Below are 20802 nucleotides of genomic sequence, written 5' to 3' on the forward strand. Positions count from 1 at the left end.
TTGTCTATATGTATTTACGTGCAAGTACACCAGTGATGTCTATATATGTATTTACGTGCAAGTACACCAGTGATGTCTTTATGTATTTAAGTGTAAGTACACCAGTGATGTCTTTATGCATTTACGTGCAAGTACACCAGTGATGTCTATATGTATTTATGCGTAAGTACACCAGTGATGTCTATATGTATTTACGTGCAAGTACACCAGTGATGTCTATATGTATTTAGGTTCAAATCCACCAGTGCTGTCTATATGTATTTACGTGCAAGAACACCAGTGTTGTCTATATGTATTTACGTGCAAGTACACCAGTGATGTTTTTATGTATTTAAGTGTAAGTACACCAGTGATGTCTTTATGCATTTACGTGCAAGTACACCAGTGATGTCTATATGTATTTATGCGTAAGTACACCAGTGATGTCTATATGTATCTATGTGTAGATACACCAGCTATATAAAAAGAAGATATGGTATGATTGCCACTGAGACAACTCTCCAGAAGAGACCAAATGACATATAAATTAATAGCTATATGTCACTGTACAACCTTCAACAATGAGCAAAGCCCATATCACCTATTCAGCTATAAAAGGACCTCAAATGTCTATATATAGCAATACTGCACCATGCTGCACTAACATACAACCTACATTGTAGGTATTTCTGGATAAGGCATGACATGAGTGGTTTGATGTTACAACAGTGTAATTTTCCCTTTATATGTAACTAGTAAATTATATTTACAAAGCGTAGATAAAACATTATACATATTGATTTCAAATTTCACAAAATTATCAATTTTAGCACTGACAAATGTTACAAATCTTAACTTTGATAATTTCTCCATCTGCCTTTTAAGTATCAATAACAAGTGTCTTTGGTTGCTCTATTTATACAACATTTGGGGTTTTATTTGTATTTCTGTTTTTACATAAGTTTTTGTAAGTCAATGTAAGTATTATCTGAGCTTTCAGTTGTGAGCATACTAATTAATTACTGACTAGTCTACAGTGTCTACAGTAAGTACAAACAGATTTCAAACCCTGCTTTCTTATCTATAAAGATTTTTCATATATTATAACTTAATAAAGTGTATCAGTCACAGTATTAGGATTAACTAATAGATGGCAACAATAGTATTAACCTGAGTAAAAATGATTAGAAAGTTGCAGTCTAGTTGTACATATCAAACTAAATGCACTGGAGCCCTTTGTATACTAGTGCACCCAACATCATTTACATGTTCTTAAATCAATATTACAAAAACTTAACAGGTCTTTTTTTCAATAACCTTGTACATGTTGTAAGGTCAAAATATGGATAAAAAAAAACATCCACCTGGTTAGTATATCATGTATATGTGAAAAGTTACGTGCAGAGTTTCATTATGTAGTACAACTACATGTATACATATATATATTCAAGGACACCAAACATTTACTGTGAAGTATATCTTCCTATCAATTGTACTTAACATTGATTTAAAAGATCAGTGATATATAAAATGTTCACCTGAGCTTGTTTTATACCTGTATAACATTTGTCTGGTGGCATCCTGCCAGTCTGATCATTAGGTTACAAAACTTTACAAGTTTAATCAAGAAGAAAGTTTGACCTACTAAACAAATGGGTACATTGGCACAAATATAATTGTAGCTGTCAATAAAATGAATAACAACCTCATTATTCCTATAAAAATGAGATTTTTGGTGAGTGTGTGGAACAGGTGGCAGGTTTGGTACACCTTACAGCTGTCCCTGAACATAAGTAGACACCTAAAGACAAGAAGACCACTTGAATGCTTGCACTGTTATAGATGTCATTCAGAAAAAAAGCCTTTATATATTGTTTACCTTGTCAATTCTGAAGGGGGTTTAAAGAAATGTTAAAAACCTAACAATTCATCCTTATTTGTGACAAGCATGAGGAAAACATTCCCTTATTCCTACAGTAAATATTATACATTCTACAAATTAAGAAGAACATAGCGAGAAGTTCATTCTTATTAGAAGTGATGCTGTCATAAAAATTAACAAATATAATTCCAAAAGAATTCTGGTACCAAAAGACCACACTAGGCTATCCTTTTGTACATGTTGTATGAAAAAACGGTTTATCTTCAAGCTTTGATTTGGTAAGCTTAACTCACAAGTCATAGGGTTATACAGAAAATTAGCCTATATATATGACCTATAATGGGTTTACTTTTTTTTTAATTGTTATTTGGATGGAGAGTTGTCTCATTGGCACTCACACAACATCTTCCTATCTCTCTATATATATATATATTACTTGGATGGAGAGTTGTCTCATTGGCACTCACACCACATCTTCTTATATCTATATATATATATAACTTGGATGGAGAGTTGTCTCATTGGCGCTCACACCACATTTTCTTATATCTATATATATATATATCTTACTGGTGTGGTAGATAGAGATCTATCTCATCCACACCAAACATAGCATCAAGGATATACATGTGACGTCTAGGGAGGCTGTCACCCCCATTACCATAAAAATATCCACTTTCCAGAACAGTACATTTTTCTTATTTTTATTCCCATCCTGACCCAAATTATATAATTATCTATGGTCTCCAATCTTCCTTGGTTGGCTTCTATCATGACAAAACATAATTTCTTTTCCAGATATTTGTGCCAGAAAGATGTCTCCAATTTAAATTTTCTCTCCTTGTATTGATCTTGTGTACAGCGGTGTATGCAGACCTGGCTGTCACTTATCTTTGTCTCGGAGGACCATCTGTCGTTATGTTATGTAAATGCCAGCTGTTCTCCTCAAAAATCCTCATCAAACCACAACAAAAACAATCATAGTTTCCTTTTAAATTTTCAAAAAATTATCCTTTTTACGTAATTGTTTTGCATAATTCAGGAAAACCATTATTGTGGAAATATATGTCATGTATGTTGCAACTGATCATTAACTAGAGTATATCAAAGGAACTAATAAATAGATTGAATATATACTGCCTTTAGCCAATAATTCCAAGTTTTAAAAGATCATTTCAAAGAGGCAAATGATTAACATCCTTTACAGATATACGTGGTAATCTAATGCAACTACAAATCACGTCAATAACTATTAACTATATGACGTCAAGATTATCTGTCCTATATCTAGAGCTTTTACATCAATACAAGATTTTTTTTTTGGTTCAGGGTCAATATAAAGACTCTTCATCTAATCAACTATTAAAGAACTGGTTTTAGCTCTCTTTTTTAACCCTTTAAGTTTAGAATGCCAGATAAGATTAAAATAAGTAGGTGTGTTCAGCAGATGAGGTTGGCAGAACAGAATCATCTTCCAAATAATGGAGGAGGGGAGGGGGTGGTATTCACACATCCTTAGTCATGAACATAGTCCTAAAGCTATGCAATGTTCCAGAGAGAAAAATCTCAATAGTAAATATACTCTTCTGAAGTTTACCAATGTTTGTGTAAGTCAAGACGTTTTGGTTTGCAAATAAGAATATCTAGGTCTTTTTTTATAGAAATAACCGGACATTTACATAATTTTTGAAAGTCTCATGCCTGAGATCATTCTTTTCAATTTAAAAGTCTGGTTTAAATTTCAAAATCTACAGAACAGATTTAGCTGCAGAACCGTAGCTATTAGGTCCTTATGATATTTTTTGACTATTTGCGGACCCAGCTAATAATTATCTAAAGCTAGATGACACTGAAGCAGAGCCCAACAAATACACCAGGAAGTGCCTAAGATTGAGGATACCCAAGGATGAACTGCCCTTATCCCCCCACACCCAGACAGGTTCCCTTATAACATATATTCTTCTATATGACATAATCTAGTCAAACCTAACCTTGTAAGATAATGTTTTACCATGTCATGTGACCTGTAATTAACAAAGACGACTAATTAACCTCATTTTACATACCTTAATATAACGATCAAAGTCCAATATCCTTTCACTTTTTCATTCAAATATTTAAATCACAAATTAAAGTCAAGACGCTCATAAAACCAAGGTCAGAAGATAAAGGTCTGAATGAGGTCAAATGACCAATGAACTTCAATGTGGTTAACACAACACAAAGAAAATTATCTGAATATCTAACTAAAACAGACTTGTTTCAATGAATTTGTCAATATTCCTAATCACTAATTTATAAATAGTCACAATTTATAATCAGTTAATAAAAAAATCACTCATTTCATATAAATTCCAAAAGTTTTTGTTATATACAAAGACTGAATGAGTTCAGTCTGGTGTGGAAAGTATTTTTATCCCCTGGGGTTAAACCTGCTATAAATGGAGAGGTCATAGGTTACAGGTCACAGCACATGCCTACAGCTGGCCTTTATTAGAATTTGTTTAGATAAAGTCTGTTTCTAGATGATTTGTTTGGGAAAGAGGAGATATATAAATTATGTGTAGAAGAATTATATCAGTTGGATTTACCGCACACTTTTAATTATTAAACTTTGCCAAATAAAAAAATACATTTAAAAATAAAATTTAAAAAATTGATTTAATTAAATATAATCAAGAGCTTTCCAACTTACAATTAATAATTAAAAAAAAAATAGTTCTGGGTTCTTTTCTTAAAGAGAGATATAAAACAAATATTAGGTTCATTGATCTGAATTTATATAATCAATCGTTTGCTTTTCTGATTTTATTGAAAATAATAAGAATAATCAATGATTATATATTTGATATTATACAATTACTGTCTTTTGATGAGGTAAATTTGTTGTTTTATTGACCTTTGAAAAACTAATATTCACTGAGCAATGGCTAAGTGAATTTAAGTTTTTTAAAAGTCAACTAAACCACATATTTACTCAAACAAAAGAAGGTGATTGGTTAATTCAGTAATTAAGAAAAATATGTGTTATAGAAATTATTTACCAAAACCAATTGTACATCAAATGTTTTTTACTAAAATTATACACGTAAAAGCATGCAACGTTTTGCGCTGTGAATATACTTTTTTCGCAGATGAATATGCTTTTTTATTCAAAATCCTATTCATATAGGAAAAACTACTCAAGTCTTATCAATATGGAAAAAAATAGTTATGCCCTAAAGCCTTTCTCAACACAAGTGCTCCATCTCAAAGGACTAAATGTTAATAGTCAGCATACATCTGCCCTTAGACATTCTTTATATTGTTTATCTTAATTAATCAACTAAAATTGAAAATGGAAATGGGGAATGTATCAAGGAGACAACAGCCTGACCAAAGAGCAGACAACAGCCAAAGGCCACCAATGGGTGTTCAATGCAGCGAGAAACTCCTGCAGCCAGAGGCATGCTTCAGCTGGCCCCTAAACAAAAATGTATACAAAAATGTATACCAGTTCAGTGCTAATGAACGTCATTAACTCCGAAATAATATAATATACACAAAAACTAAAATTTAAAACTGTAAAAGACTTACAAAGGCCAGAGGCTCCTGACTTGGGACAGGCGCAAAAATGTGGCAGGGTTAAACATGTTTTTTGAGATCTCAACCCTCCCCCTATACCTAGAGCCAATGTAGATTACCTATTTATTTAAAAATGAAGCATCAATTTTCATTAAAATATTAATTTTAATGGTAGGAATACATTATATATTTTTTTTTTGTCCAGGTTTAAGATCTAAAGGGTGGTCTGGGAGTTTGGGAGTATATAGCACATTACAATTAATATAGGTTTCAGGAAGCAGTTTAACTTTGACCACAACGTTATGGTAATGCAACATTTGACACATTTATATAATATTTTACATCAAGGGTCATTGAGATGATTATAGTGTATGAGGAAATATCATCATTAAAACAAGATTGCTACATCATAGAGGAATGTCCTCAGTGTTTATGAATTAAATTGTTTGTCACAATGTGTCATTGTGGTAAGATAGTCAAAATTTGGTAGAATTCCCATAACTCCATTCAAAATCGTAACATAAAAATGATGTATTAAAATGAGTCAACTACACAGAGGAGTTGAATTCATGAGGTAAAACACCCATTTTGACCCATCATTTTTATCCTACTTTTTGTTATTAGAGTTTTTGGAAAAATTCTTTTTACTATAATACTCTAAAAACTTCAATAAAACAAGAATGTGTTCCTAGTATATGGATGCACCATTTTCATTTTCTAAGTTCAGTGGACCATGAAAATGGGGTAAAAACTCTAATTTGGTACTAAAATTAGAACGATCATATCATAATGAAGATGGGGTAGTTTTGATGGTACAGTAATTAATCATCATGTCACTTTTATGACTGGAAATGTGTGGCTGTTAAAGGCAAAAGGTTGGGTCAAAAAGATTGCAATTTATGTTAAAATGGCCATCTCTTAAGAAAGTCTTGAAAACTAAAAAGTAGATGAATGTTTCATGCTTTGCCCAGCCAGACTTTTACTGGACATTATACAAATGTCCAGAATATATGACCGTTTTGGAAGCCTTGTTTAAATGAACATGTTTATTAAGTTTCAAGTTGATTGGACTTCAACTTCATCCTCGACCAAAAACTTTAACCTGAAGCGAGACAGACAGACCAACGGACGACAGTCGAACGAACAGACGCACAGACCAGAAAAACATAATGCCCATCCATGGGGCATAATAAATGGGGCATAATAATAAATAGTAGCATAACTAGAGGCTCTAAAGAGCCTGTGTCGCTCACCTTGGTCTATGTGCATATTAAACAAAGGACACAAATGGATTCATGACAAAATTGTATTTTGGTGATGGTGATGTGTTTGAAGTTCTTACTTTACTGAACGATTTTGCTTCTTACAATTATATCTATAATGAACTTTGCCCATTAGTAACAGAGAACTATATTTGGTAAAAATTTACATATATTTACCAAATTAATGAAAATTGTTAAAAATTGACTATAAAGGGCAATAACTCCTTAAGGGGTCAATTGACCATTTAGGTCAAGTTGACTTATTTGTAGATCTTACTTTGCTGAACATTATTGCTGTTTACAGTTTATCGCTATCTATAATAGTATTCAAGATAACCAAAAACGGCAAAATTTCTTTAAAAATTACCAATTGGAGGGCAGCAACCCAACAACCAGTTGTCCAATTCATCTGAAAAATTCAGGGCAGATAGATATTGACTTGATTAACAATTTAACTTCTTGTCAGATTTGCTCTAGATGCTTTGAATTCATAGTTATAAGCCAAAAACTGCATTTTACCCCTATGTTCTATTTTTAGCCGTGGCGGCCATCTTTGTTGAATGGCCAGGTCATCGGACACATTTTTCAAACTAGATACCCCAAAGATGATTGTGGCCTAGTAGTTTCAGTGGAGATTTTGTAAAAGATTACTTAGATTTATGAAAAATGGTTAAAGATTGACTATAAAGGGCAATAACTCCTAAAATGGTCAACTGACCATTTTGGTCATGTTGACTTATTTGTAGATCTTACTTTGCTGAACATTATTGCTGTTTACAATTTATCTCTATCTATAACTAGAGACTCTAAAGAGCCTGTGTCGCTCACCTTGGTCTTGTGCATATTAAATAATGGACACGGATAAATTCATGACATAATTGTGTTTTGGTGATAGTGATGTGTTTGTAGATCTTACTTTACTGAACATTCTTGTTGCTACAATTATCTCTGTCTATAATGAACTTGGCCCAGTAATTACAGTGGAAAATATTTTCTACAAATTTACAAAAATTTATGAAAAATGTTAAAAATTAACTATAAAGGGCAATAACTCCTTAAGGGGTCAATTGACTATTTTGGTCATGTAAACTTATTTGTAGATCTTATTTTGCTGAACGTTATTGCTGTATACAGTTTATCTCTATCTATAATAATATTCAAGATAATAACAAAAAACGGCAAAATTTCCTTAAAATTACCAATTCAGGACAGTAACCTAACAACGGGTTGTCCGATCCATGTGAAAACATCTGGGCAGATAGATCTTGACCTGATAAACAATTAAACCCTGTCAGATTTTCTCTTAATGCTTCGGTTTTTGAGTTATAAGCCAAAAACTGCATTTTACCCCTATGTTCTATTATTAGCCGTGGCAGCCATTTTGGTTGATTGGCCAGGTCACGCCACACATTTTTTAAACAAATTACCCCAATGATGATTGTGGCAAAGTTAAGTTTAATTTGGCCCAGTAGTTTCAGAGAAGAAGATTTTTGTAAAAGATTACTAAGATTGACGAAAAAATGGTTAAAAATTGACTATAAAGGGCAATAACTCCTTCAGGGGTCAACTGACCATTTTGGTCATGCTGACTTATTTGTAAATCTTACTTTGCTGAACATTATTGCTGTTTACAGTTTATCTCTATCTATAATAATATTCAAGATAATAACCAAAAACAGCAAAATTTCCTTAAAATTACCAATTCAGGGGCAGCAACCCAACAACAGGTTGTCCAATTCATCTGAAAATTTCAGGACAGATAGATCTTGACCTGATAAACGCTTTAACCGCATGTCAGATTTGCTCTAAATGCTTTGGTTTTTGAGTTATAAGCCAAAAACTGCATTTTACCCCTATGTTCTATTTTTAGCCATGGCGGCCATCTTGGTTGGTTGGCCGGGTCACGCCACACATTTTTTAAACTAGATATCCCAAAGATGATTGTGGCCAAGTTTGGATTAATTTGGCCCAGTAGTTTCAGAGGAGAAGATTTTTGTAAAAGATTACTAAGATTTACGAAAAATGGTTAAAAATTGACTATAAAGGTCAATAACTCCTAAAGGGGTCAACTGACCATTTTGGTCATGTTGACTTATTTGTAAATCTTACTTTGCTGAACATTATTGCTGTTTACAGTTTATCTCTATCTATAATAATATTCAAGATAATAGCCAAAAACAGCAAAATTCCCTAAAATTACCAGTTCAGGGGCAGCAACCCAATAACGGGTTGTCGGATTCATCTGAAAATTCGAGGGCAGATAGATCTTGACCTGATAAACAATTTTACCCCATGTCAGATTTGCTCTAAATGCTTTGGTTTTTGAGTTATAAGCCAAAAACTGCATTTTACCCCTATGTTCTATTTTTAGCCATGGCGGCCATCTTGGTTGGTTGGCCGGGTCACGCCACACATTTTTTAAACTAGATACCCCAATGATGATAATGGCCAAGTTTGGTTTAATTTGGCCCAGTAGTTTCAGAGGAGAAGATTTTTGTAAAAGTTAACGACGACGGACGACGGACGACGACGGACGGCGACGACGGACGCCGGATGCCAAGTGATGGGAAAAGCTCACTTGGCCCTTCGGGCCAGGTGAGCTAAAAAGTCTAATTAAAATGATAGTAGTATTTGGTCAACAACACATGATGACAAAAATAGCTATAAAATCTCTCAGTCTGTAGCAGACTCAGAGAAGTTTAGTCCATGTGGTCCATGTGGTGGTGTTTTTACATCTACATATAAATCATGTTTTTACATCTACATATAAATATATTCCAACTAAGTCCTAACCCAGGTAAAAATTATGAAATGAAATTTGTTAGTACACATGAAAGCAACCAATCATACCTAATATAGATGTCTCTTAGGGGCTGCATTCACAAGGTGTAATTGTTAAAATACTCAGATGAGTATAAATTTGCCAATCACACGTGATGCCAAACAGTACTACCAAGTAAAACTGTACTCAATGGAGTTGCATTTACTAATGTTATTGTTACAATATTCTAAAAAATAGTCAAAGTCCTATAACTCTTGTTAAAATGATCATAATAAAATGACAGTAGATCACAGTATGTATGATGGCAAAAATGAATGTAAACCAGTCTCATATGCCTTCATAAGATGTCTTTATTACAATACAAAAATATAGTCCAATAACTTCTATTATAAACAGCTTCCCCATGAGCGCTTGATATGCCCGTCACATTTTCAAAGAATAAAGTTCAATAACTTCTCAATGTCATAACAGAATTTCATAAAAATTAAAGAGAGGTTATGTTAATAGATATAAGCCAGTCACAAAAGTTTCATGATAACTACTAAAGCATTGTCCAAAAACTGGAAAATACCTCCTTTTTTATGAATAAAATCACATAACTACAAAAAATAAAATCGAAAAATTATAAAAATCGAAAGGGAGCCCATGTCAATAGATATAAACAATTTACTAAAGTTTTTTGCAAATTGGTGAAAATGTTTTTCAGTTATTGTACAAAAACTGGAAATCCCCCTTTTTTAATGGGAAAAAAACCTCAAACTCGGAAACTACAAAATCTAAAATTTATAAAAAAACTAAAGGGAGCTCACATCAACAGATAAACAATTCACCAAAAATTGATGTGAATTGGTTCAAGGGTTTTTGAATTAATTTCTGACATGTTGATGACAGACAGACAGATGGACAACGGCATACCATAATACGTCCCTTAAACAGGCATATAAAAATTGTAAAATCAAACCAAATATAAAGCATAGTGAAGAGAATATGTCAACAATAATTTCGACTATGTGTTAATTTACTTTCAAATGAGGTCAGGTTGACATGAAATGTGTACATCTAACAATCATTCCATATATACACCAAATATAGTTGACCTATTGCTAATAATATCTGATAAACTGACTAAATTATGAAAACTTCTCATTTAATAATGCATCATGAAAATGAGGTCAAGGTTATAAAAACCCTACCTGACAGACATGTACACCTGACAATCATTCCATAAACCAAATATGCTAGCCCTATTACTTATAGCATCTGAAAAATAGATGAAACCAAGAAAACTATAAAATTGTCCAATGAAATGAATGTGTAAGTACTTGAAATGTTTTATTCTATCATCTGATAAGTCTTATTCTAAAGAAAATAAAATTCATGGTCTGGATTTTTTATTTCATAAAATTTAATTCAATGTACATTTGTAGCATTTTCATATAACCATTTCTTTCAGGGACATATTTTAAGTCTAATTGATACCTTTCACCTTACACCTTAGGTGTTCATTGAAAGAATAAATGGTGAATGTGTCCCCATGGACACAAATGATGCCCCTGCAAGGGTTTCTACTTTATAATTGGATTAATCTCAAGAACGGTGAAAGTGAACCTACCCAAATTTGAAATTAATCTGAGTTTTCTGGTAATTAGCTTTTAGTATAAGTTTCATAACATTTGGTTGAGGCACACTTAGGTAAGAGAACGGAAGCAATAAATTCAGCAATTTTTCCATTGTAAAGGGGCATTACTCTAAAATAGTAGATGTGACGCCAATAAAATTCAAACTCTATCTGTGTTTTGTGGTAATAAGCATTGTATAAGTTTCATAACATTTGTTTGTGAGGCAAGCTTAAGTTAGAGAATGGAAACAAAAAATTCAGCAATTTTTCCATTTGTAGATGGGCATAACTCTAGAACAGTAAAAGTTCTGCCACCAAAACTTGATCAGTGTTTTATGGATATAAGCATTGTGTATAAGATTCATGACATTTGGTTCAGGCAAACTTAAGTGGGACCAGTATGTACATATGTGGGTACAGACTGACAAGGTTAAAACTAAATGCCCCCTATGCTATGGCAAGGACATAAAAAAACTATCTCTGGAAGTGTCCTTTGAGGATCATTTATAAATCTTTTGATCATTCCATCTCAGGTTAATTAGTGTCATTACTTCTGATTACATGTTAGCAACAATTAAATTGTTTACTAAACAACATATGATTTTAGAATCTTAAGATTCTGATGGCTTCAATTCGTCATTTTAATTTTTTACAAAAAGTAGAATCCACAAATTTAATACACAATGAACATGTTACTTTTTTTTTATCAGTAACAACATATTCATATGGAAAAGTTTTGGTTGAACGGTTAATGAGTAAATTCAAGGACACTGTTTTTCAGACACCGCCCACTGTACAACCCCAAATCAATCACTGATTTTCCCATAAAAAATCCAGTTAATAAAATGATTCACAGTATAGCTGGATAGAAAAAAAAAACACCTACAATATGGAACTATATCATAAGTAATGTATATGTTTATTTTATTACTTACAGATGGAAGACATTGAAATGGAAGTACACCAATCCAAGACCATACAGGAACGAGGCATTCTGGAAAACAGGGGAAAATGTTCATAAAATACATGAATAGTATTAGATATGATGGTGTATAGTAAAATAATGCAAAATTAAAAGTATTAGGAGTATAATACATTTTTGTGTACCAATTATTTTTATCAACAAATGTTCTGAAAAGACTGTTCCAGAATTGAGCATTCTAGCTAGGAACTAATTAATCTCTATCTGTTAAATCTCAATTATACATTAAATACATTTTTTGAACCTCATTCAGATAAAATATTGGCAGTGGTATCAAATAACCAACTAAACCCACTATTAACATGCAGGAATATTGCTTATCAATATAATGTATATCAATATAATTTAAACTACCTTATGTATTGTTTAGAAAAGGGAATCTAAGCCCTTTTTTCTATGAGGGGATGAGATTAATTCTTAGTGGCAAACATTAAGGTGCAATGAGAAGGTGTTGCAATGCAAGCTAAAATTATCGTTTTTAGATGGTGACGTTCCCTTGTCACCATCTTACGGTGTTTATATATCTCAACTTGTACGATTCGCTCGTGTATGTAACAATGTTTTAGATTTTAACGAGAGAAATTTATGTATTACTGAAAAATTATTACACCAGGGTTTTCGATATCACAAACTAGTCAAAACATTTACTAAATTTTATCATCGGTATAAAGACATCATTCGTAAATATAGCTCAACATGCAGACTTCTAATACGTTCAGGTATTTCACATCCAATTTTTTATGGTAATATTCTTTATAAAGCACAAAGGTGTCAGTATTCACCTCAGAAACTTACAAAACCTTTGAATAGACTTATTAAGAAGGGATATAATTACGATACTGTTGTCAAGTCATTAAAGATTGCATATTTTGGCGTTAATATTGAGTCACTGATAAGGTCTTTGCATCGGAACTAAACACATTTATTCTAAAAACAGTTGTTGGCATGACACGGGTTATGTTCTTCTCATATATGTTATGATGGTATGATACTAAACCCCTAACGGGAAGGATTGTGCCTGATGTTCATATGATGAAATCATAATCTTTCAGTCAGTTTAGTTGAAGTCTGGAGCTGGCATGTCAGTTAACTGCTAGTAGTCTGTTGTTATTTATGTATTATTGTCATTTTGTTTATTTTCTTTGGTTACATCTTCTGACATCAGACTCGGATTTCTCTTGAACTGAATTTTAATGTGCGTATTGTTATGCGTTTACTTTACTACATTGGTTAGAGGTATAGGGGGAGGGTTGAGATCTCACAAACATGTTTAACCCCGCCGCATTTTTGCGCCTGTCCCAAGTCAGGAGCCTCTGGCCTTTGTTAGTCTTGTATTATTTTAATTTTAGTTTCTTGTGTACAATTTGGAAATTAGTATGGCGTTCATTATCACTGGACTAGTATATATTTGTTTAGGGGCCAGCTGAAGGACGCCTCCGGGTGCGGGAATTTCTCGCTACATTGAAGACCTGTTGGTGACCCTCTGCTGTTGTTTTTTATTTGGGCGGGTTGTTGTCTCTTTGACACATTCCCCATTTCCATTCTCAATTTTATGTACATGTATAGGGTTTTTGGATGGACATATAAACAAATATTTCTGATCATTTGCCTTTATATTTAATGAAAATTGGTCATGCTATTTTTGATTTTGAGAAATGATTGAAAGTTCTAAATGAATTTCTGAAAACAGATAGGATCTGGCAGCTCTGAATAGTAGTCAATCAACATATCATATACATGTATTCTAAATTTCATAATTGTAAAAGTATTTTAGTATGATAAAGGGTTTAGTTAGATAACTTAGTATAATGGTAATGTGTATTTTATGATTATTGTCTTGTACTCGTTCAATAAAAGGGACACTTGAGGAATTTGGAGGGTCATAAAGATTACAAAAACTACTGAACTTAAATTACATATGCACAATCAAAGCACTTCAATCAGGATTTAGAAATAGCTCACAAAAAAAGCAACTTCTAACAAAACAAGAATGTGTCCCCAGTACACAGATGCCCAACTGTCACTATTCTTTTTCAAAGTTCAGTGGACTGTGAAAATGGGTTCAACCTGCAATTTTGCATTACAATTAGAAACATCATATCATAGGGAACATGGTACTAAGTTTCATTTTGATTATCAAACGGACGGACAAACAAATGGACTGACGAACAAACGAATGCACAATAATTCAAAAAGGACCAAAATTAGAATATTCAATTCAGTCATTTGAATTCAAAACCTGCATGACTGGAAAATATCATCTTTTCCTGTTCCATAATTTGGAACTTAAAGTCTTTAATAAAGAAATATTACTTGCAGTGCTCTTAATATTTTCAAATATATCAATTTTCCAGACAGAAGTTGTAAATTATAGTTATGTAATTATAAGTGTAAAATGCAGTTTGTTTTATCCTTACCTTCCAGTGGTCTGGCTGTAGATGGTAAAATCTTTGGTAGGCTGACAGAGCTTAAAAGACACAAAGAATAATAAATTAAATAAATAGTAGATTTCAACATGTTTCAATATTTTACATGAATCTGATTTGAATGCTTTAAATGGGTTATTAATGGCAAATAAATATAATATTATACAAATAATAACTTTTTGATACTGCTTTAAAAGAAGAAACAGGTGCCCAAGACTACAGTAATTTCAACTTTTGGGTACTGCTTTAGAAGAGTAACAGGCGTATGACATTCGCGCCGATTTTAAAAAGTTTCATTCTTTCATTTGCGTCGACTTCATTTTTTCATTTGCGCCGATTTTATATTTGCTCCTAATTAGATTTACAGGTAAGTTCATAGTTGCACATGTACATTTGTACTATACCATTGGTAAAATCTGGTTATATATTTTGTTCACTTAGGTTTAATAAATAAGTTATTTTTAGTGCATACTAAAACGAGCCAAGGAGTCTTTACTCATCGACGGTCATACACATCGGAAGGTCAGTGTCCTGAACCATAAAAAAAACATATCTTACTGATGTACCATAATATCGTATAAAACAAGAGGCTGTCACAACTACAGCAAACTGGATTTATTAACATTTATTTGTGCCCTGGCAATATCACAAGAACCATAACTGATGAACTGTGAAAGTGAAAATCGTCAATATCAAATTTGACCTCCATTTTGTCATCAGTAACAACATATTAAAATTTGGGAAGCTTTGGTTGAACAGTTCATGCTTAAATGCACGGACACTACTGGAAACACCATTTTTCAATCTTTCAAGAACCATAACTCTTAATAAATTCAGCTGATGGTCTGACTACTGTCAAACCACAGAATGAGCATAACCATGTGGCAGATAATCGAAAGACAGAGGCTAAAGAACTACGGGAGCAGTCAGGGAAAAGGTCTGGAGATGTATCCAGTGGCGCAAATGAGAAAAAATTCAATGCAAATGAAATGCAGATCAGCGCAAATGCAAAACACCAGAAGTAACAGGTTCCCCAGGCTACAGTAATTTTACCTTTTGGGTACTGCTCTAGAAGTAAGAGGTGCCCTAGCCTACAGTTATTTTACCTTTTGGGTTCTGCTCTAGAAGTAAGAGGTGCCCCAGGCTACAGTTATTTTACCTTTTGGGTTCTGCTCTAGAAGTAAGAGGTGCCCTAGCCTACAGTTATTTTACCTTTTGGGTTCTGCTCTAGAAATTAGAGATGCCCCAGGCTACAGTTATCTTACCTTTTGGGTTCTGCTCTATAAGTAAGAGGTGCCCTAGCCTACAGTTATTTTACCTTTTGGGTACTGCTCTAGAAGTAAGAGGTGCCCCAGGCTACAGTTATTTTACCTTTTGGGTACTGCTCTAGAAGTAAGAGGTGCCCCAGCCTAGTTATTTTACCTTTTGGGTACTGCTCTAGAAGTAAGAGGTGCCCCAGCCTAGTTATTTTACCTTTTGGGTACTGCTCTAGAAGTAAGAGGTGCCCCAGGCTAGTTATTTTACCTTTTGGGTACTGCTCTAGAAGTAAGAGGTGCCCTAGCCTACAGTTATTTTACCTTTTGGGTTCTGCTCTAGAAGTAAGAGGTGCCCTAGCCTACAGTTATTTTACCTTATGGGTACTGCTCTAGAAGTTAGAGATGCCCCAGGCTACGATTATTTTACTTTTTAGGTACTGCTCTAGAAGTGAGATGTGCCCCACGCTACAGTTATTTTACCTTTTGGGTTCTGCTCTAGAAGTAAGAGGTGCCCCAGGCTACAGTTATTTTACCTTTTGGGTACTGCTCTAGAAGTAAGAGGTGCCCCAGCCTAGTTATTTTACCTTTTGGGTACTGCTCTAGAAGTAAGAGGTGCCCCAGGCTACAGTTATTTTACCTTTTGGGTACTGCTCTAGAAGTAAGAGGTGCCCCAGCCTAGTTATTTTACCTTTTGGGTACTGCTCTAGAAGTAAGAGGTGCCCCAGCCTAGTTATTTTACCTTTTGGGTACTGATCTAGAAGTAAGAGGTGCCCCAGGCTAGTTATTTTACCTTTTGGGTACTGCTCTAGAAGTAAGAGGTGCCCTAGCCTACAGTTATTTTACCTTTTGGGTTCTGCTCTAGAAGTAAGAGGTGCCCTAGCCTACAGTTATTTTACCTTATGGGTACTGCTCTAGAAGTTACGGATGCCCCAGGCTACGATTATTTTACTTTTTAGGTACTGCTCTAGAAGTGAGATGTGCCCCACGCTACAGTTATTTTACCTTTTGGGTTCTGCTCTAGAAGTAAGAGGTGCCCCAGGCTACAGTTATTTTACCTTTTGGATACTGCTCTAGAAGTAAGAGGTACCCCAGCCTAGTTATTTTACCTTTTGGGTACTGCTCTAGAAGTAAAAGGTGCCCTAGCCTACAGTTATTTTACCTTTTGGGTACTGCTCTAGAAGTAAGAGGTGCCCCAGGCTACAGTTATTTTACCTTTTGGGTACTGCTCTAGAAGTAAGAGGTGCCCCAGCCTAGTTATTTTACCTTTTGGGTACTGCTCTAGAAGTAAGAGGTGCCCTAGCCTAGTTATTTTACCTTTTGGGTACTGCTCTAGAAGTAAGAGGTGCCCCAGGCTACAGTTATTTTACCTTTTGAGTACTGCTCTAGAAGTAACAGGTTCCCCAGCCTAGTTATTTTACCTTTTGGGTACTGCTCTAGAAGTAAGAGGTGCCCCAGCCTAGTTATTTTACCTTTTGGGTACTGCTCTAGAAGTAAGAGGTGCCCCAGGCTAGTTATTTTACCTTTTGGGTACTGCTCTAGAAGTAAGAGGTGCCCTAGCCTACAGTTATTTTACCTTTTGGGTTCTGCTCTAGAAGTAAGAGGTGCCCTAGCCTACAGTTATTTTACCTTATGGGTACTGCTCTAGAAGTTAGAGATGCCCCAGGCTACGATTATTTTACTTTTTAGGTACTGCTCTAGAAGTGAGATGTGCCCCACGCTACAGTTATTTTACCTTTTGGGTTCTGCTCTAGAAGTAAGAGGTGCCCCAGGCTACAGTTATTTTACCTTTTGGATACTGCTCTAGAAGTAAGAGGTACCCCAGCCTAGTTATTTTACCTTTTGGGTACTGCTCTAGAAGTAAAAGGTGCCCTAGCCTACAGTTATTTTACCTTTTGGGTACTGCTCTAGAAGTAAGAGGTGCCCCAGGCTACAGTTATTTTACCTTTTGGGTACTGCTCTAGAAGTAAGAGGTGCCCCAGCCTAGTTATTTTACCTTTTGGGTACTGCTCTAGAAGTAAGAGGTGCCCTAGCCTAGTTATTTTACCTTTTGGGTACTGCTCTAGAAGTAAGAGGTGCCCCAGGCTACAGTTATTTTACCTTTTGAGTACTGCTCTAGAAGTAACAGGTTCCCCAGCCTACAGTTATTTTACCTTTTGGGTACTACTCTAGAAGTAAGAGGTGTCCAAGCCTACACTTATTTTACCTTTTGGGTACTGCTCTAGAAGTAAGAAGTGCCCCAGGCTACAGTTATTTTACCTTTTGGGTACTACTCTAGAAGTAAGAGGTGCCCAAGGCTACAGTTATTTTACCTTTTGGGTACTGCTCTAGGAGAAGCAACAGGTGCCCTAAACTACAGTAGACATTAGGGTCTACATCAGACTCTGTGGTATCTGTTCCTTTCTTGATTTTCTGTCTTATCAACTGCTCATAATATTTTATACCCTAAAATGATATAAATATATTTTGTAACACATGGTTAAGTAAAGAGAAAACAGAAATATATGAAGAACCTATTTTTTGGTTTTAGTTATGTAGATAGCACATTATCAAGATTTTTTTTCTCCAAAAAATCCAAAGGGGTTTTACAAGTATATATGTGTTTCAAAAGATATTATCTGGTAACTAAACTTTTGATTTTGCACCAACTTTAGTCTATCAGATGTGGTTGAGACCTTTACCTTTGACCTAGTTATCTAAATATCATAGTTGTCTTTGTTCATGGAGGATTATCAATTCAAGTTTGACAATTTTGTTCAAAAGATCTAGTGAATTCAAAATTAAAAATGTTCTTCCTCACATTCAATTTACCACATGTACATGTAGGTTAAGATATTGTTTATAGCACTCGAAAATTGTCTGGTACTGAAATGTTGATGTCCAGATATTTGAACAGCATTCATCAAATCTTAACCAATTAAATATTTCATTTCATACAGTATTATCTTTCCTGATATCAATTTCAGTAAATCAATTTTCCACGTTCATAATTTTTTCATACATGTGTCATACTGGTCAAATACACCTAATCGCTATTTACTCCATTCCGGATAAGTTCTAAAATTACACAACTTTTTCATCCAGTTGAAGCTATCTGGGACCCTGTTTAAACAATTCACCATGCATGATACTTTTTAATGAGACCTGTTTAAACTAACGTAAATACTTCAAACAAAATATTTTTTTACTTCAATTTTAATTTCGAAAAAAGTGGATCATACTATATCAAAGTTTCTTGGTGATCACTCCTAAAGTTTTTTCTCCCTCAGCTCACTACTGATGACCTCCATTTTTCGGCCGGTGACCCAAAACAGGAAGTTGTATAAATGACTGTTTTTCCCGGAATGGACTAAATAGCGATAAGGTGTATTATGTTTGTGTGTGAAATTAAATGAAGATGAGTAAAGCTAGACGACAGGTTATATTGATGACCATTCATATAAATTACCTTTTCTACAACTGCTCTTTTAGTTGCCTCTTCTGGAAGATTCAGCTTTACAAATCCAAAATCTCGACTGAAAATATTTAAAAAAGTGTTATTCTCCTCTAAACCTTAAACAAAACAATTATAACACATCTCCTAATTTTTATTATATAATATTTTAAGATAATTTTCATATGTTTTTTACTAGATACATGTACATGTAGATCACTCATTTCATATAAAATTGATCAGAAGTAATAACTACTTATGGCTATGGTACTAATGTCATGTTTTTCAAATGATGCCAACAAAAATATGTGTGAAGAAAATTTATTCCTAAATATGATAGGGTCCCTAGGATAGTTTTTAGTCATAATCTGTAAATCAAAATTGCAGTCCTTGAAGTGATTAGAACACAATGTGTCATACTCTTAATCAAAAGTATCAGAAAACAGGATATAGGTGATCGATAGCTAAAAAAAGTGATTACACATGGCAACTCATCACTGTAATGCTACTGACTAATTATCAAGTGACTTAGCTATATAGTCATTCTGTGCAGTAGTAGTATTTGTTGAAAAAAAATTAATGTTCATTCAGCATATTGAAAATTAAAAGTGTAAAAGTAGGTGTGTGACAAATAATGAAAGTGCTCTGACACACGTTACAACTCCTTCATGTCAAGCTGTTGACAATATGTGAAGTCATTCTGTTCTTATACCGAAGAAAAAATGAATGTGAGTGAAATACATATGTATTTACCAGAGAGTATTGTGTTTTCACAAAGTGTCAGTTTGGTATTTAACTCATTAAATGTAATCCTCCATTTACATGTTTTGTTTAAATTCATTTTTTTGTGGCATATTATGCTCAACTAAGTTAGCTGTTAGTGAAAAGACTCAAGTTTTGAAAAAAATCACACCAAGGTCACTGCTCAAAATTATGGTAGGCCTGGAAAGTATAAATACATATATATTCTTTCTATTGGCTATCTACATTTGTACATGGAAATTACACACATTAATCATGCCAAATTCATCGTATATACATGTATGCAAATTTCTGAAATTTCAGGACAAGCCTAACATGCCCTATACAGTATCAACATAGCCATGGAAGTGATTCTATCACCTTAACATTGTACCAATAAAAATGTTAAACTTAATAAAAAAAAAAAAAAAAAAAAAAACCATTTTAAAAGTCATTCATCAATCCCAATAGGCCAGTTCAATTTTCAGATGAATCCGTCATGTGACTTCCATTATCCATGTGACAAAAATGAGTTTTACTGTACTTACTGTTGTGCATTTGTTTTTTCTACATCTCAAAAAACATATTTAACCTCGCTGCATGTTTGTGCCTGTCCCAAGTCATGAGCCTCTTGTTCTTGTGTATAATTCAGAGTTTAGTATGATGTCCATTATCACTGAACTAGTATACATAATTGTTTAGGGGCCAGCTGAAGGACGCCTTCGGTGCGTAGTTTCTCTATATTGAAGACCCATGACTGGCCTTCAGCTGTTGTCTTCTCTATGGCATGTATATATGGTCAGGCTGTTGTCACTTTGAAACATTCTCTGTTTTCATTCTCAATTTTATCTTTATGCATCGTCATTTCCAACAGATGTTG

General features: G+C 33.8%; 1 protein-coding gene across 3 annotated transcripts in view; it reads right to left on the reverse strand.

Moving 5' to 3' along the window:
* Positions 1 to 20802, reverse strand: part of LOC143066959 (lysine-specific demethylase 6A-like) — a 70989-nt gene that overhangs the window by 41357 nt on the left and 8830 nt on the right. For 2 of the 3 annotated variants that reach the window (XR_012975811.1, XM_076239844.1), the window contains exons 2-5: positions 19197 to 19263; positions 18061 to 18193; positions 14487 to 14536; positions 12023 to 12081 (exon numbers count right to left, since the gene is read on the reverse strand). Coding sequence is in view for 1 of the 3 variants with exons in the window: in XM_076239844.1 (XP_076095959.1) it covers positions 12023 to 12081; positions 14487 to 14536; positions 18061 to 18193; positions 19197 to 19263 (309 nt within the window). In the remaining 2 variants the exon portion in view is untranslated. Of the gene's footprint in view, positions 1 to 3927; positions 4212 to 12022; positions 12082 to 14486; positions 14537 to 18060; positions 18194 to 19196; positions 19264 to 20802 lie in introns of those variants that run through there. The other variant, XM_076239847.1, reaches the window with a different exon arrangement.

The sequence above is a fragment of the Mytilus galloprovincialis genome, chromosome 3, assembly GCF_965363235.1.
Source record: "Mytilus galloprovincialis chromosome 3, xbMytGall1.hap1.1, whole genome shotgun sequence".
NCBI lineage: Eukaryota > Metazoa > Mollusca > Bivalvia > Mytilida > Mytilidae > Mytilus > Mytilus galloprovincialis.